Source organism: Pavona decussata, unplaced genomic scaffold, assembly GCF_977016875.1.
Source record: "Pavona decussata unplaced genomic scaffold, jaPavDecu1.1 SCAFFOLD_32, whole genome shotgun sequence".
In the NCBI taxonomy this organism is placed as follows: Eukaryota; Metazoa; Cnidaria; class Anthozoa; order Scleractinia; family Agariciidae; genus Pavona; species Pavona decussata.
This window is the reverse complement of record NW_028145455.1, coordinates 995,692-1,016,904: the sequence shown is the minus strand read 5'-3', so window position 1 is coordinate 1,016,904 and position 21,213 is coordinate 995,692. Positions and strand designations below refer to the sequence as shown.

The 21,213-nt window shown below is 44.0% G+C and overlaps 2 protein-coding genes and 1 long non-coding RNA gene across 3 annotated transcripts in view; 1 reads left to right on the top strand and 2 right to left on the bottom strand.

Moving 5' to 3' along the window:
• Nucleotides 1-7,847: 7,847 nt before the first annotated feature.
• Nucleotides 7,848-8,633, bottom strand: LOC146484523 (uncharacterized). Its single transcript, XM_085104486.1, has one exon. The coding sequence runs from the start codon at nt 8,631-8,633 to the stop codon at nt 7,848-7,850; it is 786 nt and encodes a 261-aa protein (XP_084960612.1).
• Nucleotides 8,634-10,688: 2,055 nt separating this feature from the next.
• LOC146484509 (uncharacterized) overlaps nt 10,689-21,213 on the bottom strand; it is a 278,821-nt gene continuing 268,296 nt past the window's right edge. Inside the window, exon 2 of the mRNA XM_085104600.1 lies at nt 10,689-12,188. Coding sequence (XP_084960726.1) covers nt 10,689-11,705 — 1,017 coding nt within the window. The 5' untranslated portion in view covers nt 11,706-12,188. The remainder of the gene's footprint in view (nt 12,189-21,213) is intronic.
• On the top strand, nt 14,572-19,340 carry LOC146484522 (uncharacterized). The gene is made up of 3 exons (XR_014863593.1): nt 14,572-14,695; nt 18,341-18,393; nt 19,234-19,340. It is a non-coding gene; the product is annotated as an uncharacterized LOC146484522 (long non-coding RNA).

Below are 21,213 nucleotides of genomic sequence, written 5' to 3'. Positions count from 1 at the left end.
CGTAGAAGTTACGCATCAGTCAATTGCAGCGGTGCCCACTTCCCCCCCTCCCCACCCTTCCCTCGGCACCAGTGTGGTAATTTTCCTCATTGTCAGTCCCTGGAACCGGTCATTAGTCTATCCCGGGGAAGTTTCACTTCAGAGCCCTGTCACTTTTTTCAATGACAAGTTTATCGGCTAAGACGCGATAAATTTGTGATTAACTTTCTCTGAGGAGGACGAAATCCACAGAACGAACAGTCACTGGAGCAATACAGAGAAGAAAGACTCGAACGAGAGTTAGTTTGCCCTGAATTAGCTTTTTGTGTACCCAGAACCTAAGAAATAAATCTATCTTTTATCTGTACCGTGGGACATTTGAACAGCTTGTTTTTCCCCGCAGTGGGGCATTTGCTAGTTTGGGGAGGGGCACTGCTGAAAATGACTGATTCATTATTTCAGATTAGTAAACCATGACTGTTACCTCATGTAATAGCTAAGCGGTAAATTGTTTTATTGAAATCACAGATTAATAGCGTTGAATTGTAATTTTCAGTCACTACTATTCCTTTTTAAGCAATTTTCTACCTGTTTAGCTTTGAAAGTCATTAATTTTGCAGAGTGTAGCTGTCGTTTTGTCCAGTAGAATCCTGGAATAGTTTTTTAAGTTATGCTGTAATACCGCGTCTAGTCCTGTGCTGTCTTCAAGTTTCTTAGTGGTAGTCTTAAATAGAGTTGTATTGTAAAATATTATTTGATATCGTATTAAATAAAGTCTACGTTGGAACCAAGTTCTTGTGAAAGATTTTTGTGCTGTAACAGATCTCGGCTCCTCTCCAAAACCAGCTTGTGCTTTCGTCAGGTTTGGTCCCGGACCAAAAACGAGTTATTGCACAATCTAAATGCACGGGTGTGTTGTCTGGAAATGCTTTCTGCCGTTAGTTGACATCCCATCACCGAGATTCAAGGTATTTGTCTCGTTGGGTAATCTCAAAGGAGCCTTTTAAACATCGACCGTTTAAAGGCAGATACAGGTGAAACTTACAGGCGACGTAAGATTTTTTTGTTGAAAGATCTCGTCGCCAGTGGAAGGATTTTGTTCTCAATGCGGACTCAAAATATCAGCTCCCTTGCTTTTTCGTAGAAGACACTTTTTCTTGTATGGTTATGCATTCAACAAAATGTAAACTCGGCAATTAGAGGAAAAGAAATAGCTTTGAAACGCGCCAGAAAATTTTCAGTACAAACTGATCGCTAAAAATTGCTTGAATAGAAGAGATTCCGGATTGGCGTTAAGCTTATATGAAGATAGATAGATACTGTACTTTATTAGCATGTACATGGTAACCATTGGCTAAATGACGTACAATAACTGTATATACTAAGGGGGAAAAAAGCTTTAAAATGCTAGAGATACTAAAATTATTCTATAACATGTACAACCTAATATACAATCTAATTGTTGTTAATTAAATTACACTGAAAGCTCATTATCGGTTGTATTTAGATTGGCTTTCCTTGTGTGGTTTTCATTGTTAAAATCTATCACGGTGGATTTCTACTTCTGCGTATTTTTTTAGGTATGTGAATTTTTTTCCCTCAATTGTCATTTTAAAGAATTGTTTCCTGCAACGCGAGAACGTCCACGTTGGCCAGGCCAGGTGGGAAATCTTATTCAAAGAGAGGGTGACCAACTGTCCCGTTTTTTTTTTTTTTTTTGTTTTTTTTTTTAAGTAGTTTGGTTCGTCTACCTGGGTCAACGCCGCGGGGTTTGCTTGCAGCGTGTCACGTTAGACATGTTTGAGCTTTATGTTGGTAGAGCAGCAAAAATTGGGAGAAGACAAATTTAAACGAGCATTGATCATAGAGCGTGAATTAAATAAATAAATATATGAATAAATAAATGAATAAATAAAAATGAACAAGTAGCACAAGAAGAATTAATATTGCAACATTTTATTTCCATCATTTTTATAGCAATGTTGCACGCTGACTTTTAAAACAGGTGTTTTTAAGAAAAAATAAAATAACAAAACAAAAAAAAAACAGTGACTTCCTGCCAGACTTGTCTGAAAGCCGATTAGACCGAAAAAGTTTACGCCAGATTTGGGCTTAGATTAATGTACTTTAAATCTGTTCATTAAACGTTTTAATCTTATTGAGCCCGGTGATAACATTAAGACAGCAACAATAAAATAATTATTATTGTACTATGGCTTTTATTTTGTGAGTGTTTTTCATTGTACAGTCGAACCTGTGTTAAGCGGCACCATATTAAGCGGTCAGTTGTCAAAGTCCCGAAAATTATTTCACTTAATTACTGTAATCCTGACCTCTATTAAACGGTCACCTCTATTAAGCGGTCGTGGTCACCCTAAACTAGGTCCCAACGAGCTGTTTCTATTGTCTTGACCTGTTTTAAACGGTCACTTTGTAAAAGTAAACCACTTAAATATGGTAACAAATAGCGAGCCAGGTAATCAAGTTTCTAATGAGCTGCACAATCGTGGCATTAACGTTTTGTTAGTCCGTTTCTATACCATGATCTCCTTTGCCATACCATTTTATTGCCGACCTTTCTTAACCAAGTAAGTGATTTTTTGAGCGCTTTGGTGCCTAAACTGTACACTAAGTTATCAAATGTTATATAAAATGTCGTTTTTATTGTGTTTGATATGTATTCTGGGCAACCTGTGTTAAGCGGTCAACCTGTATTTAGCGGTCACTTAGCCATTCCCCGAGGGTGACCGCTTAATACAGGTTTGACTGTAGTACTTTATAGTAGCACAATGATTGATGTAGGGTTCTGATTTAGTTTGTTTAGGTTGCATCGTTTACATGAATTATCTCAATTTTTAGTGACATGGTAAGTAATGTGCGGCTACTGAAAATATCCATCTCCTCAACTGCTCCCAGCAATTTCAATGGACATTCTGAAGGGCGAGGGGGGGGGGGGGGGGGTATGTCAAAATCCAGATTTTTCAAAGGAACATATGAGGCTACATTGGATTTACACGGACTGGGGGATGGGGTCCAATTAAAAAAAACCCTCCATGTGACTGACATTTTCTGCAACATGTTGAGGATTGGTAGACCAAGTAACCATAGGCTTTTTAATTATATATTTTATCTTGTTGTTCTCAGTTTTATTTAATTTATTTATAGCAATAGTGTCGATCGTCCTCTTTCTGGCCCAAATATCGCTTTAATGTCGGTCATCCAATTTGTTTTTTAAGCTTTAAAGTTATTTTTGGAAGACCCATTACCTATATCATAGGCATAAAATTAGTACGGAAATGGCCGGTAAAAACTGAATGGTACAAATAAATTGTTGATAGCTCAAAATTAATGGTTTCCTTCGTGATTGTGTAGCACAGGTGTTGATCGCGATGTTTCGACCGTTATCCTGCTGGTCTTCAATCCTGCTGGTCCTCATCAGGCGATGGTGTCAACTGACTGTCTATCAATATAAGTAGCACCATCAGTTGATGATGATTGGTGCATCCCTATCCTTGCTTTGGTTGTTATGTCTGGGTCAATTCCAAAAGCGATCATCCCCCCCCCGGGCAAACCCCCGGGCATTTGACTTTTTTAAAAATGCCTGATCAAAGTCCCCTCTATATGGGCCGATTTCTAGGTCAAAATGCCCCACTGGTTGGGGCTGAAAAGTCATCGTGTTGGGTTTTTTTTTTTTGTATTCGCTAGCTCTGTTTATATAAAAATCAACGAAATTCATACATTAATAAATTTAAAAACAATTTATTGTTAAAGATAATGCATAACATCACATATGAAACTCAAGTAACAGAGAGTTTAACGATATATGTACCGATACTCGCTTTTCTTTTATATTAAAATATGTACATGAAGTTTGCTAATACGTGTGATAACATGAACAATGATAAAAATCACTATGTTATGAAACCTAGACATGCCAACAAGTCGAGAGCAAAGGGAGAACGAAGCTTGAGGGAACTTGGACATACCACTGAAAATGAGAAGCGAAGGGCAATATGTAACCCCGCCATGCCAAAAACAAGCTCAGATATATTTGTTGGAACGCTTCTCTATGGTAGTATTAAATGGCTTACTACATTAAAAACTGTTTGACGCAAAATATACGAGTAAATTCTGGCTGTGAATAAAGCATTCCGACAATTTATGCGACCGCTGACCAGCATTTTTTCGACGCGTCAAATGCCCGATGGGTCGGCTTTCTATTCGCGTCAAATGCCCCACTATGTGGAGCCGAACAGGGGTCAAATGCCCGGGGGTTGCCCGGGGGGGGGGATGATCGCGCTTGGAATTGACTGATACATTAAGAGCGGCTGCCTGTAAGAATCGAGAACTGCATTTCAGCACAGGCAGCCCAAGCGCGAAATAAGTGGAATAAATGACACGTACGCGAACGCGAACGTGACTCTTGCCTTCGAGGGGTGTTGTGTTACAAAGATTCGATTTACAAAGGTTTGTATGGGAAATTTACGGGTTTGATTTAAATACCTAAAATTTAATGTTCTGTGAATAAAACTGCCTTACCTTGTATCCGTGTTGTACTCTTTGTTGTTTCCCTGCGTTTGAGGCCTTTTTGAAGCCGGTGGTGGTGATCCACCACCGGCGCTAACTCGCTGAAAACGCTTCAAAAAGGCCCCACCCCCGTCGTTTTCGTCCCCTCGCCCTCTCCTTCGCGCGTCTCTCTAGGAGCCTGGAACAGGCTATGTGAATCGTTGCATCATCAGTGTCTTCCCGCCGCTATCCGCCATGTCGTGTTGGCAAGCCGCTCACGGTGTCATGGCTTCGGCTTTCAAGAAAGCGGAGTCAGTTTTTATTCACTGCGTATCCAAAGAGAAGTTCGGCTATACCCCGGGGGGGTTACTTCCTTATAAGAGGCTAATGGGGATGTGCCGCTGGATGGGGTCGCATTTTCACGACTGGATTGACTAGAATGGGGTCGCATTTTCAATAGAGTTACTAGAATGGGGTCGCACATTTTCGGATTTTTGGGGTGAGAAAATTCTATTAAGTAGGGATTCAAAATGGTCTCGGTTAAAAAGTTCAGAAAGTTGTTGTTTATTAAATGTAACAATCACCTCGCATTACATTCCGTTCTTGAAAGTAAATGCATAAATAGAAAGTGACTTCGTTGGGATCGCCAAAATTACATTTTCCCAAAAAGTGACTAAGATGGGGTCTATAACTGGCCACAAAATAGACTATAATGGGGCAAGGGCTCTGAGAGGCCAACGGCACATACCCAGCAAAACTTAACCCAGGTACCCTCCCCGGGGGCTATACTTTGAAAGACTTTCCCTGTGCTTCGCTAATATGTAGAGAAGCTCATGTGAGTTACATCGAAAACATGAGCGAGCGACGTAGATGCCTCCTCCCCGATGTAGTTGAGAATCAGCCCGTGGATGCGTTATTTGAAGGCCAGAGGACTCCTCTGTTCGTCCGAATCAATTCTTCGTGTGATATAACGGTAAGTGTTTTACCGGTAGTGTTTTAGATGAGAAAAAGTATCATGTTGAGAAGTAATTATACGATCGCAGTCCGATCAAGAGTCGCTAGCCTGCGTAGCTGGCGGTTTTGGTGGGCGGGAAAGCCGGGCCAAAACGAGTGGTGCAGCTGCGGGTGAAATGGGGAGAGAACCGCGACAGTCGCGGCGAAGCCGCGTCAACGAGCGGCTTTGCCGCGAGGAACCGCCTGCCCGGATTCCAGTCATTTTCGTTTGCCGCCCCCAAAATTTACATATTTGACAGCCTGTCGATATCCAATTAACCCAACCAATCAGATGGCAGATGGTAAAATGAAACCTTCTCGGCTGGCTATCAAAACATATCCTGGAAATTCGATGTGTCTTTTTCGATGCCGGCAAAGACCGACATTCCGAAAAAAGCCTGTCAAGGGGCGAAAAGCTTTCCAGTTCTACAACAAGTGTCAATGATAACTGTAGATTGTGCTCTTGCCAGCGGTGACAGTATAGCCTCTCATTTTATAATTGTAGGGATAGGATTTTAACCGTGTAGTAATCATCCTTTGTATTGCCGGGCCCGGCTATTTGCTTTCGTGGCAAGATGTTGCGTTTCTTAATTGTCACGGTTGTTTTTCTCTTGATCCTTTCTCTAGTAAAGTAGCTTCTTTGAAAGCTATGCAATGCGTAAATTGAGGGCTAAAGGCCGCTGTAGTCATGGCTGTGTTTTTGTTATCGCTCCGCTCCGCTCTGTAACTGTGAGGTTTGTGTTGCGGGCGGGGGAGCTTAGTATATTCCTCCTGTGCCGCTTTGATTACGCTATAGAATTATTAGGCAATTCTTCTGTGTTGCTATGGCCAGGGGCTGCTACGAGTCCTTTGGCTGTTCTTTGATTCTGTGGCATTTTAGGCTATGGTCAGGCAAGACCGCGGTTTCGATCCAAATCTTGTGGATTGATCTCTTCAGGTGCCGATTCTTTCGAAATGATAGAGCTCTCCGTATCCTCTCAGAATACGCGCTCTTTTTTCGAAATTTATACCCACGTTTCGGATCAAATATTCTGCTCGATGAAGTTCGCTGTCTTCTTTCAATGCTGCAAGAATGAGGGTTTGTCGTCGAATATTAAGGTTCGATAAAGCTTAAATAATGCTTCTTCTGTCATTTTGCTTTTCGCGATAAAATCCTCAGAGCCGTATAAACAGAACTTTCCCATGGGAGATTAATAAAACATTTGATTGACGTTTGTAGAATCTCATCCAATGAAAATGGTCCGTACGCCAGCGTACGGACTACTCAAAAATGCCCCGAATCCAGGCAGGCGGTTTCTCGTTGCCCTCGCCCCATTTCCCCGCGGCTTCGCCACTCGTTTTGGCTCTCGTGCCCGGCTACCCATAAAAACCGCCAGCTACGCAGGCTAAAGAGTCGCTTCCACGTGTCTTTTCTTGGAATTCCTTTGTTTGTCTAAAGGGGCCTTCACAAGACAAATTTTTGTAGGCCAACATGTGTTTGCCAACTCCAAAAAGTTGGCCAACTCTTGCGTTTACACGTCAAATTAACGCCTATGTCGCAAATGGAGGTTGGGTGCCCAGGAGCCAGGGGCTGGTACCGCCAACCCAAACCCAGGTAGGTAGAACACCCCATAAGCCTGCCCTACCCACAACCCAGCCACGAGCCCCGCCCGCAACCCAGCCCCAACCCTAGCACCCGTCACACTGAGACAAAAAGCTCAGTGGAAAAGTAATAAGTACATAAGACAACGAACTAACCCTAACCCTAACCAACCCCCAACACCAATCCCCAACAATAACAAGGTAACACTACTGGGAGGGAAGGGAGGGAAAGAAAAGCCCAACAAAACGCGATAAACTGGCCACGCCACGAAAAACGCTGAGTAGAGTAAATTTCCGAGCACGTGCAAAGGAGCACGCCTAAACTGCAAGAGAATACCGCTGGCCACGCAACTGCCTGCAGACCTGAACCAGGCCCCAAACAATAATGTAACAACAAATACCCAAACGCTAATGTGCTACTCGTGCTCAAACTATACGCCAGTAAACGCTAATGCCTCGCTACGCCACGCCACCAAGGAGCAAACTTGCTCCAAGTCGTTAACTAAGTTAAATTACATTTAACCCTATTTAACGCCTATGTCGCAAATGGAGGTTGGGTGCCCAGGAGCCAGGGGCTGGCACCGCCAACCCAAACCCAGGTAGGTAGAACACCCCATAAGCCTGCCCTACCCACAACCCAGCCACGAGCCCCGCCCGCCATGCCGAAGGACCTCCGGGTTGGGACAGCCCGGAGCAATTGGGGGCTCGTGGCCAAGGAGACACAGCCCCCCAAGGGACCAGACCTGAGGCACCCAACCCCAAGTGAAGAGACGCACAAGCCCCACCTGCTATGCCAACTCACTGGAGACCTGGGTAAGAGAGCCAACTGGTGTGCGGATATAGAGTTGATAGGCATCACTAGACCATCGGCCTAAAGTCTTAATAAGGTGATCAGGGATTCCCCGTGCAGCAGCTGTGGTAGCTGCACCAATCCGGAAGCTGTGGCCTGAGTAAGAGCCTGAATAACCAGCAGAGTGTAAAATAGCCTGCACCGTGGATGATAGCTGCTGCCGAGTTAACGGACGGCCATCCGCATAGCAGAACAGGGGCCCTGGAGATGGGCCACGCAGAGCCAAAAAATTACCAAGGGCCAGCACTGGGCACACAAGGCTGTTGCCCCGACCCACATAAATGTCACAGCCTACGTGAAAGGGGTCTGTCTTCGAGCACTTGATATGAACTTTAAAACATGTTGGGTCCACCAAGGAATCCGCTTGCACATCGCCAACTGTCAAATGGATACTAGGGTCAAATGAAGAATTTGTGGTAAACTCACCAGCTCGTAGGAAACTGAAAAAACCGAGGCAACACGCCGCCCAGAGCATGACATGGTCCCGGGAATTCAGGTCCAAGGATCGCTGGATGACCTTTAAGAGGTCAATAGTGATGGGAAGGCGCTTAGTGGTAGATGAACCTTGCACACGCTTAATGCCCCTTAACAGCCGCTGTAGCTGCAGACAGTTAATCAGGGGATCAGGTAAGCCATTGTCAATGTGAAGGGACCGCACTGCACTGAGGTACACTTTAATGGACGAGTGGTGTAGGCTGTCAGCCAAAAAAGAAGCAAAACGCATGAGCGATTGTTCATCAGCCGGCAAAAGAGCACCATCTGGACTCAGCTGGCCATCCTGACGGCAGAAATCGAAGTAGCGACGCTGGGCGGACAAGTATACCCGACGTGTAGACGGGGCCAGACCCTGGTAAAGGAAAAATTGGCATCTCTCCGTCACATGACGTGCAACGCCTCCAGTAGAGCAGGGGGGACTGTCATCGGAGACTGCTCGGCTTGTGGGGCCAGGTGCCTGAATCGCTGAAACTGGAAACGGGAAAGAGCATCCGCAACTGGGTTAGATTTACCACGAATTGAAGATGCAGTAAAGGAAAATGAATGGCGCACTGCCAACAATGCTAAGTAACGCAACAAAACCATTAAGTCAGGGTCTCTGGAGGTACCAGAAGACAGAACAGCCACCACAGACTCGTTGTCGCATAAAAACTCGACCCGCCGTGACGCCCACCCAGGTCCCCACACGTACGCCGCCACAACAATGGGGAACAGTTCCTTGTATGCAATTGAGAGGGGCTGCTGTGAAGCTGACCACGCACCAAAGAACCACTGGTTGTTAAAGATAGCTCCATAGCCCAGAGAGCCTGCAGCATCTGATGACACTTGGAAATCTGGAAGGGGGGCCCACGAAGGCATAAGGAAGAAACTGAGACCCTCCCAGCTTTGGAACAGTTCCTGCCACCATGTCAAGTCCCGATGAAACTCCTGGTTCAGTCTAATGGGATGGTCATCGCGCCTGAAAGTACACAGTAAGTTAATCATGCGTCGGAGAAATGTCCTTCCCTGAGGAGCTATCTTGCATGCATGGTGGAGGTGGCCAATAAGGGACTCCAGCTCCCGCCGCTTACAGAACCGCTTACCCGACCAAGTACCCAGCAGGGCAATGATCCTCTCTCTTTTCTCCGCTGGGAGACGGGCCTGCATTGTGGTGGAGTCGAGCTCAATACCAAGGATGGAGAGGCAAGTAGAGGGACCCTCCAGCTTCTCAGGGTGAAGGGGGAGGCCTAACTTAGAGCACAACTGGATACATGCCTGTAAGTTGTTGTAACAGACTGGGGAAGCCAGAGGACCTAAGGTCAAAAAATCATCCAAGTAATGGCGAAGGAAGTCAACTCCATAGTTTTGAGTCAGCATCCACTGAACCAGGTCTGCAATAGCAGTGAAGATGTAGGGTGCTGAACGCAGACCAAATGGGAGAGCCATGTCAACGTAGTATTTGCCACGCCAAACCATTCCTAAGAGCGGACGATCCTGGGGATGAATAGCCACATTGCGATAGGCGCTCGCCACATCGAACTTGGCCATAAGAGTTCCTCGGCCCCTAGCCATAATGCCTTCTATAAAGGAGTCAACCGTGACATACTGAGCTGAAAAGGGGGGTTTTGGAATGCCGTCATTAACGCTGTGGCCCTCTGGTGAAGAGAGATCCAAGATGAGACGCCATTTACCCGGCTGGTTGCTTTTCGGGATGACTCCAAAACGACTGATGTGCAAGTCAGGAAAAGGAGGCGATGTAAATGGGCCTGCAACTCTTCCATGTGAAACCTCTGTCTCAAGGTAAGCATTTATGACAGATGGGTGGACAAGGGCAGATCGCATGTTAGAAGAGGCTGACCGCAGGGTGACTGATGAGGTCTCAAAGCCAATGTGGAAGCCCTCACGGAGACCGGTAAGAACATAGTCTGCTGCCGTCTGATCTGGATAGTCACACAACTCTGCCTGAAACTGGGATAACTGCAACGGGGACACCAAATGTACTGGAACTAATGGAGAAAACGAATGAACAGGAACCAAACTTCCGGATAAACCAGTTGAATCCGAAGAAGGCACAGCCACTGAGCCACAAAAGCTACGGTGCTGGTCTGGAGCAACAGGAACAAGATTATTTACACTATGTACACCAGAAGCAGGAGGACTTGTAATCCTCTCAGTACCGCCCCCCCTTGGCAGGGGAAGGGGAACGTGAGCGACCGACCCCTGGGGGGCGAAAGGGGCAGCTAACCCTGGGGTGGTCGCTGTTACATGAACTGCAAATGTGGCGATAACGGCATTCCCCGAAAGGTCAGCGGCATTGCCCGTTGTTCCACGAGATGCAGTAAGGGGGTTGGGAGTTGTAGCCCCGGCTTGCTGACACGGTAACGGGTGGGGAAGTAGAAGACTGGGGGTTGGCAATGGGTGCTGGCGACCGCAAGTGAAAATTATACAAATCCAAATTCATCTTCGACCAGTCAGATGCCCCAGTTGCTGCGGCATCCTTGCAAAAACCAAGATCATACTCCATCCAAGCTCTACTCGTTGATTGCCGAGCCGTTTGTATGATGAGCAATTTATATTTAGTGAGGTCTGGCCAACGATGGGGATGGGTCGCACACATCACCATCTGAAAAATAGTGAAGGCCTCGGTCCAGGTCAATATGTCCTGTATTTCAACCGCCCGGCGCTTTTTAGAGACCACCAACTTGCCGTCCAAAAAGGTTTGCGGCTCGTGCTCTGCCGTCCGCAGATTTGCTGACAACAAGTCCGCTAAATCTACGAACTGACCGCTCGTAATCTTCGCCACAAGTTTAGCGGGAATTGTGGCGTGTCCTGGTCCAACCACAAATGCTTTGTCCACTGACGGTGGGAAAAGCAAACTGCCGAGACTGGAAGACGAGCTGGCAACATGTGTGGCCGTCAACGGTGAAGCAAAAGACAGCACAGGCCGAGCCGAGTTAGAGCCGGTGGTGGCTGACACGGACGGGAAGGTAGATACAAATGCCGGCAACGTCCACGTACCTGAAGCGGCAGCCATCGAGCCTGCAACGACCGTAGCAGGAGTTGAACAAACGGTGGAAGTGACAACTGAAGGAACGCTCGATACAGGAGCTGCATTATCCCGGATTGCCGCGATGATGGTTGGAAGGGAGTTACTGAACGCTTGGGCGATAGCGGACGCGATGTCATTGGAGAACGACGAGGACGTTCCCGCCGAAGCCGCCGAAACTACCACGCTAGCAGCAGAAGAAGAAGGTGAAGAAGTGCATGTAGACGGGATTACACCCGCCGACAAACTGTTGTAAGTTGAGCGCGGATGAGCCATGCGAGCCGAGCAATGAATGAACAACAACACACGCCAACACGATGCGAGCGACAAAACGCGTCCGAACACTCACCAAAAAACGAGCACTGACAGTCAAACCGCCCTTGTAGAGAATAAATCGAAGGCTGACCGCTAAGGCAACGCTTTTAGAGAAAAAATCTCGAAGAAAAACGAAAGAAAAGCCCAACAAAACGCGATAAACTGGCCACGCCACGAAAAACGCTGAGTAGAGTAAATTTCCGAGCACGTGCAAAGGAGCACGCCTAAACTGCAAGAGAATACCGCTGGCCACGCAACTGCCTGCAGACCTGAACCAGGCCCCAAACAATAATGTAACAACAAATGCCCAAACGCTAATGTGCTACCCGTGCTCAAACTATACGCCAATAAACGCTAACGCCTCGCTACGCCACGCCACCATGGAGCAAACTTGCTCCAAGTCGTTAACTAAGTTAAATTACATTTAACCCTATTATACGCCAACTCGCAACATGGCATCCGTGATGCAATGGCACACACGTGGGGGGGGGGGGGGACAGGGGGGTCAGAACCTCCCGCCTCCCGCCCTTTTTTGCGTTTCTCCCGTCCCCTAGTAAATTAGAAGGCTTCAAAACCCGTATTGGTCATAAAGCTGTACCAGGACGTACCATTCATAGGCCGTTCATTATTCATTTTTTTACTATATTTATTTTGATTGACGTTAACATTATTGATAGGTTTTGTACTCTGAGTTAATGAAGTTTCGACTAACATAAAGACTTTTGCTCTTGAGCCATCGTAGCTTGATCAGAAACAAAATACAAACAGCGGTGATAAACATAATAAACTTGGGCATTTTATGTAACTTGACGTTTGATATGCTACGTCAAGTTAAAATGCGCAACTTTATTATGTTTATAACCACTGTATTTAATTTTTGACTAACATGTTCGTCTTGTTTGACGGTTTAACCATTCTTTCAGTGTCAACAGTCTTAGTCCATCGTGCAGTGTAATAGTTGTTGCATTTCTTAATTATTCATTTGCTGGGATCATGTAATTCAAATAGGGACATGGCGAGCTGGCAGCCAAACGCCCCAGTTAGAGTTCAGTACGTCTGCCTAATTCTTGGCGCCGTATTGCGGATCCATCGCATTTACTTGATACACTGATTGAAAAGACTGGCACAGAATAAGATGCAAAGCAGGCTGCCGTATATGGAAGTCACATGTTAAGGGTGGACCGCAGTAATAGTGCGGGCTCAATAGTTGTTGCTTGCCAACATTAACCTTTATTTTATGCTAAAATGTCAAGTTATCCTTACTCCCTAAAACTGCGAGAAAAAATTGCTTTTAGTTCGGGAAAAGGTAAAAATGAAACTTTAGGACCTACTTTCAATCCAAGGTTTAAATCTCTGGGTTACTGTTGGAGAATTCTAAGCTCGTTGCCACTGCTCTGAGGAAAGAATTACTGCATTAAATGCAAAAAAGCGTCCGAAATTAGGTAAACTGTTCATCAAAAAGAAGTCTTCATCAATGTGCCGAGGAGGCTGCACTGATTTCCTCCTTCTCCTAATCCTACTCCTTCTTTCTATAAAGTCTTTCCTGATTGCTTCCCATGCTGTTTGGCTCGCTATTGTGATAGGAATAGATTCTGCCTTGTCCAAAACGAAAAACGGCGTTGTGAAACGAACCACTCCGCACTCTCCACGTGCTCACTGAAAAAGCATTCTGTTCGCAAATTCCCATACACCATGCACCTAAATCTTTAGTACGGTCCGATTGACGGTCATTGGGAGCTAACTCCCAAGAAGGTCGTCCATGCCCCAGATTACTCACTACCGTACTGAAAAATACTAAGAACTACTGAAATGGTCCTTGACGACATTGAATTTTTTTTTATATCTCTGATACTAAATTTACAAAACGCGTACTTGCTCGCCTTGCTCACCTCCTTTAAGACTTCTAACAACTTGCGCAGCACTCACACATATGTTCCGGCATGCCACGCTTGACATTTCATGAGCTATGACGTAACACCATGAAAGGGTTTACAATCTCACCGGAAGTAACCCTGTTTATCACCTGAGCACGAATTTTCGTGTGCCCTTGGATATAAAATATTGTGTAAAGCCTCATAGGATGCTAAATGGAGGACAAATAACATTGTTAAACATTGTTGGGTTCTTTTTTTGATAGTATTCTAATGCATTAATAAGTAAAGAAATTCCCCGTTTTGTATTGCTCTCCCGCTTCCCGTCCTCTTAGAACTCCCGCCTCCCGCCCTTTCCTCTCCCAGAGAGAATAAAGCTGCGTTCAAAAATTTTTTGCGGATTTTGTGAGTGTCGGGCAAATCACGTGATGAGTGGACGAATTTTGATTGGTTAAAATTCAGCAACACATGTATGTTTATCATTCACACATCAAATGCGAGTTTGCCAACACGAAAAAAAGTTGGCGAGAATAGAGACAAGTTTTATTTGTCACCAACAGTCGGCCAACATGTTGTTGTGTCGTTCACACACGCCAGTGTGAGTTGGCCAACACAAGTTGGCCAACAAAAATTTGTCGTGTGAAGGCCGCTTAAGGAAGAACTTCTTTATACATGATCAGCGAGATAACAGTAGTTTATTCGTATTTTTTTGACAGTACCTTGATCCGAATAATCTTGAAAAAGAGGCAGTAAATTCAACATTGATGTGGTCATTTGAAATCATACCTGCCCCTGCCACACAGTCTGTGAAACCAAGAGTTGTGGAGGAATCGCTGCTAGACGAATATTTCCCTCCTGTAGCAATCAATGCCGATGGAAAAAACTCTTGTAATTGTTCCAGCCCCTCACCGTTTTGTTTGGTGTCAATAATGGACAACGCTACCGAGAACACCCCATCTGTCTCTAGTGAAGATGAGAGTCCTTTAGCCAGCGAAAACGACGAGAGCCCAGTAGCAAGTGGGGAGGATAACTCCTGTGATGATGACACAGAATATTTTACACAAAACTGTGCAGTCAAAGGTTTGTTCTGGGAGGGCAGATATCAGGAAGCATTACGTAAGCATTACTTAAGTGTGCTATTCACCCTTCCTCTGGCTTATTACGTGGGATGCCTGTGCAGCCCACGTTGTAAAAGGGGGGCTTTTTGTCTCTTATTGTCCTTATTGTCTTTAACAAAAACGGTCCAATCAGGATGCAATATCTTTGTGTATGTTAGGAGGGATCGGAGGGGAATTAATATTATTGTGATTATTCAGGTCCTAGTGATCTCTCAGTGGAACTGAAAAGGCTTCTTTAGTGACGTGGCCATATTGCTTTAATGTTTTAGATTCCAATGTGCCATTTTCAAAAAGAAAATTAACCCTTTTGAAGCGGTAAATCGAAAGAATAACTTCTAAGAAGCACTCGACAGTTAAAATGGTGGAAATTGGAGAGTTCAAGGCGAAGGAATCATGCTTCTGTTTGACAGGTTTAGAACCATCCAGAATACGTGGGGGAAAGATCATTGATAAGCTAAAACACGTATCGCATCACTTTGGTGAATTGATGCTTAAACGCAACTGGAAATCCACTTCACTAAAAGTTTTCAGTTAGGAAAGCTTTTTGCCTGTTGCTTTCTGTTTTTTGATGAAACAAAAACAGTAATCTAACTTACACTTTTATTTACATAACCAGAGTAGAAAACGTGAGTCAGGCCACGTTATTGTAATAGAATTTCCGGTACAACGATAAGACGCGTAACACAAGTGAAACAACATAACGCTATCTTTGTGACTCAAAATATTCCATTAGCTAGGATAGCCTGCGAAGCATACAATTATAAGAATCAATGAGGCCACATTAAGCATCACCCGTAAATGCCAGTATAGGTATCTTGTATGGAAACTAAAACTGGTACATTGTATGGCTGAACCTCTCACAAAGATGAACTTTGATTATGCTTGTAAACGCTGCTATATTATTGTACGCATTTTCAGTAAACATTTGTGTAAATTTGCGAGCAGTCCGCAACATTTTACTTTACCAGCATCTCGATATGCAAGTAATGAAACGTGACCCGTTTATCAAAAAGTTGCCATTCTGTATCTTATTTTTAGATAAACTTCATAAGCTACATGTGTTGTTTTAAAGAATTCTATAATAATATACAAGGTTCAATACGCCATGCCAACTCTTCATGATTATTGTTACATGCATTTTAACGAGAAATTTACTGCCATTTTGTATTTTACTATTTGTAAACTGTTGAAACTTTATCGAAGCCGACAAGATCTAAAAATGTTCAATTCACCAGAAATTTGCATAATTTTGTTTACGACATCACTGATGCGTGACATGGCACTTGCCGTTTTCTCGTGAAAACTGACAGCCAAACTATTTTCTTCTTTAGCAAAATAATTTACTTTACGTAATATTTTTGTATGAGAAGCAAAAATATGATGAAAGATGTCAAGTTTTCATGTATGCAAAAAGTTATAATTAGCAGTGAACTTTTCAGATAAAAAGAGTGCTCCTTTCAGCTGAAGACATTTTCTGGCGGGAACTATTTTTTGGTGGCAAAATTTCAAGTAGCGCAACGCAAAATCACGCCATCTATCTGACTAAAACTGTTCACTCGACAGTTAGTTCAATCGCGAAGGGAGGGAAGGTTAAAAAATCGGTGAGGCGTACAATAAATGGGGCCACTAGTGCTAAACATAGTCAACGCATCCCACGTAAACACTCTGAAAAGCGTCTTATTTGTAGGTTAAATCAGCACATTATGCACGGTCATGTCTGTGAATTAGTGTGACACAAAGAGCATTTCTGGTAGCGTGGGGGATGTTAAACTGAGCTAACGTTTCCTTCCACAAGTGAACTAGCTGGGATACAAAGCTCTTTTTGTATTTTCAACAAGATGCCTATACTGGCATTTACGCATGATGCCGTGACTGGTTCATTTATTCCAACTGTATGCTTCGCAGATTTATAAAACTATCCTTGCTAATGGAATAGTTTGAGTTACCAAGATCACGTTATGCTGTTTCCCTTGTGTTACGCTTCTTAGGGTCTTACCGGAAATTGTGGAAATTCCATTACGAGAGCGTAAGCTTCTCAATGACCTCTTTTCAGTCTGCCATTGTGCTTCTAAGACTGTCAAACAAAGCACGATTCCTTCGCCAGGAACTCACCAATTTCCACCGTTTTAAATGTCGAGTGTTTCTTAGAAGTTATTCTTTCGATTCACCCCTTCAAAATGGTGAAATTTCCGTTTCAAATGGCACACTTGAGTCCACAACATGTTAACAATATGGCGCCAAATTTAATCCGGTTTTGATAAAAAAATCAAATGATGCTTTGACGTCACACAGGTAGGGGTGAGTGGTTCCCCTCCCTCGCGATATAAGCGACAAAAAAGGATTTTGATTGGCCTGCTTTTGTTGAAGATAATGAGAACAATACATCCCGAGTTGGAGAGGGGACAGTTTAATGAATAATTTAATGTACAGATTTGTAGCTACTGCGAAGGAAAAAAAGAAGTCCGACCCATTTTTAGACACGGTATGCCCCCAGGGCATCCCGCGTAATAAATTTAATTGACCTGTGATTGCCTTAGCCTGCGCCGTAGACGGACGATAATCCCCGGTAATGGTATGTGAATACGTTGTTGACATTGTGTTTCAACTCTGAAAGCTAGTAGATGTCTTGAAGACAAGCTACTTATCTTGAAATATTTTCTTGATATAGATAGCAAGAGTATAATACTTAATTCGGTGAGATTTGACAGGAAATTAATATGGTGCGTCGTCATCTGTTATGATGGGCGCTTATGCGTCAGTCAATTCCAGCTGTGCCCATCCCCCCCCCCCCCCCCCCCCGGGCCAACCCCTGGGAATTAGGATATTTTGAAAATAAGCTGGCAAATGCCCCACAGCCGGACAAAACGTTGTTCAAATGCCCTGTGGTAGGGGCTCAAAATAAAATCTAAGGTAGTTCAGGCCAAATTTAGTCCAAGCTAGGTCTTGTTTCCCATATTTAGTGCCAAATAGGTTATTCTGCAGCTTTAGCATCCCATTTGCGTCCTATCTAGACGTATTCTAGAAGAAACTTACTGAATTTGCCAATGAATTGGTCATTAGAAGAAGCGAAAATGTTATAAGGTAAAAAAAAAGTGAGATGATGTAATTGGGTGGAAGGCTAATGCCCAACCCACGGGATGGACAGTGCGGGAAAATGCCCCAATGTTGCCCGGGGGAGGGGGGGGGGTGGGCACAGCTGGAATTGACTGATGCATTACAATATGTCGGCAAAATAAATCATGTAGACCGAGTCCCACGGTGAGTTGGTTTCTAATATTTATTACCTTAAAAATTGGAATAATGATGTGGCATTGTAAAGAATTAAAATATTAAATTTCTGCCTTCGAGATTTATCGTTGAGAACAAAAAATGTTACCTTTAGAGGAGGGGATTTTTATCAGTTTTGTGATTGGCGTGACAGTAACCGTGACAGCGAGCCATCGAACTAGTCAAAATACCGTGCACACTTTTTATTCAAAAGCGATCTATTGAAAAGCACCATGTAGGTCAGTAACATGTATGCCCAAGCTTGTCAAATTATTTTTGATATCAAGTTTCATCACAAGTTGGAAAACCTCACATTTGCCTGCATTTTCATGTTCCGCAGTAACAAAGGACGATTGCACACAAGTGAGCGAAAAAGATGTTAAGCGGAGCCAGGTGAATATAATTTTAGTGGTCTTAATTTCAGCCTCTCAAGGTTTGATAATGACTTTTACCTTCAAGGGGAAGGTACTGTTTGAGTAAGACATGGTTTTATCATCAGAGAATTCATAATCTTGCATTGCAAACAAAGAAAATCAGTATCATGACGGTGGTTTGGACATGTGTTCCTAATTACTATAAGATTTTGCTAACTTTAGCCTTGAATTTCTCCAAGAATTATTGATTATTTGAGAAGCCGTATCAAATGCTTGAAAGTGTATTTCATCACATATCCAAACACCCTGAAGTCTCGTTTTTTTTACCTACCTATCAGTGCTTAGATATTTGATGAAACACACCTTCTTGTGTTTGATATATTACATTTAAAACACTTTCACAAATTTTCAAAATTATGCCTTAGGGTACAGTAAAAATTGATAATGAAAGTAAGTTAGAACTAAGAAGGATGTATATTTAGTAAGTGATACAGGCATACTTGAAAAAAAAAAAACAGAGTTTTTCTTTCAGGAGTCGAACCTAAGATCTTTCCATTACTAACTAGTACAGATGCTCTACCACTGAGCTACAGGAGACTCGTGAGAGCTAAGGTCATTACCTAGTTTAATGGCCTTAGCTCCTACGAGTCTCTTGTAGGTCAGTGGTAGAGCATCCAAACTAGTAATCGGAAGGTCTTAGGTTTGACTCCTGAAAGGAGCACTCTGTTTTATTTCCAAGTATGCTTGTGTCACTTACTGAATAATATATTCATCTCAATAATTATTATTCACCAGGCTTAAAAATAGTTGATCACATTTATTCCATTGTTCATTGTTGGCCAAAAAAAATTATTTTCAGGGATTCAGAGAGAATGGCGCGACTGAACAGGAAGAACAGCCATATCGTACCCCACTACAAGTGAGTTGCCAGGACGAGACCAGTACGTTGACAGGCTGTTGGAGACCTCCTGTTGGAGAGCCAAGTAAGTCAACAACATGTTTTAGCAAACCATCTTTTTTTTACTATTGACACTTTTCATAAGTGGTTAGACGCATATACCGCCTATATGTTAGTGATCGTTGAGTCGCACCCTTGGCGATCACTTGAGCTTCTGAAATACCAACAAATCATAAGCAGAGCAGCTGCAAAATTCAAGGGTCTGGCCTTCCCCTCCTATGATGAACAGTTCTGTCGTAGGGCCGCCTATGATCTAACTCTCAACTGGGACCAGGCTGATTTGGAACTCTGGACCGTTACCTTCTCTGGCCTTGCTAAGCCACACTGTCTTGTCTGCTCCAGCCCATACCACAGCCAAAGCGACTGCCCCAGTGACGACCCGTTCCACTTGCAGCCCATGAGTGGACCCGTCTGCTTCCGCTTCAACCATTCAAGTTTCTTGCCCAGGACTCTGTACCATCAGCATCCACCCCTATTAATGTAGTTGTTTTAGACTGGGAACTTTTTTCGGCACCCTGATCGTAATTTTGATAGTAACGTAATTAATTCTCTTCGTTATGGTACACATGTCGGCTATACCGGTCCTCATAAACCCCGGGTATCTCAAAATCTCATATCAGCTATTCAGCACCCCGACGTAGTTTCATGTAATCTTCGCACGGAGCTTAGTTTGGGTCGTATGGCAGGGCCGTTTAATTCCCCTCCCCTCCCTAATCTCCAATTTCACCCTGTGGGTGTGGTACCCAAAAAACACTCTTCAGAATGGCGCACGGTGTATGACTTATCCTACCTAGAGGGCGATAGTATAAATGATCATATCCTTAAGGACCCCTACACTCTCCAGTATGTTCGGGTGGACGACGCCATACATATCCTCCAGTCCCTGGGCCCGGGTTCTTTCATGGCTAAAACTGATCTTAAATCAGCCTTTTGCCTTATCCCCATTCATCCTGACAATTGGCACCTCCTTGGGATACACTGGCAGAACCAGTGCTATGTTGATCTCTACCTCCACTTTTGGCTTTGGTCAGCTCCTTTCCTCTTCAATCGGCTTTCGGATGCCTTAGAATGAATATTGAAGCACAATTATGGGTTGCGACATGTCCTGCATATTCTGGATGATTTTTTCATTGCTGAACCATCCTGCGTGCAGTGCCTCACCAGTTTTAGTACGTTACTCCGCCTTTTCATGTCCGTGGGTGCTCCGGTGGTCGTGTCAAAAACCCTGCGCCTGTCCAAAGTACTTGAATTTATGGGTATTTGATCTAGATACAGTCCGTCTTCCTGAGGACAAACTGCAACGCACCCTGGATTTACTCAACTCTTTTACCGGGTGCCGCTCCGTACCCTTACTAGAACTCCAATATTATTCCTTATCGGAACTCTTCAATTCGCATGTTAGGTAGTAGTTCCTGGGTGCACCTTTCTGCAGCGTTTGATAAACCTAACTAGGGGGGTCCCTAGCTGCTTTCACCATATCCATCTAAACAAAGAGTTTTTCAAGGACCTAACCATGTGGAAAGCTTTCGTTGGTGGGTGGCATGGGCGGTCTTTCTTTTTAGACACCACGGTTACCCCTTCTCCGGATTTGGAATTATATACTGATGCCGCCAGCTCTATTGGTTTTGGGGATTATTGTAATGGTCAATGGTTTCAGGGAAAGTGGCCGCCTCATCTTCAGTTGGACTCGACTCAGGGTATCAGTATAGAGTGGCAGGAACTTTTCTCGATAGTTGTCGCATGCGCTATCTGGTTCCCGCATTTCTCAGGGAAATGAATTCAATTTTGGTGCGACAACGAATCAGTTGTTGCCATCATTAACTTGGGCCATTCAAAGGCCCCTCGAATCATGGACCTTCTTAGGTTCCCTGTCCTCGTATC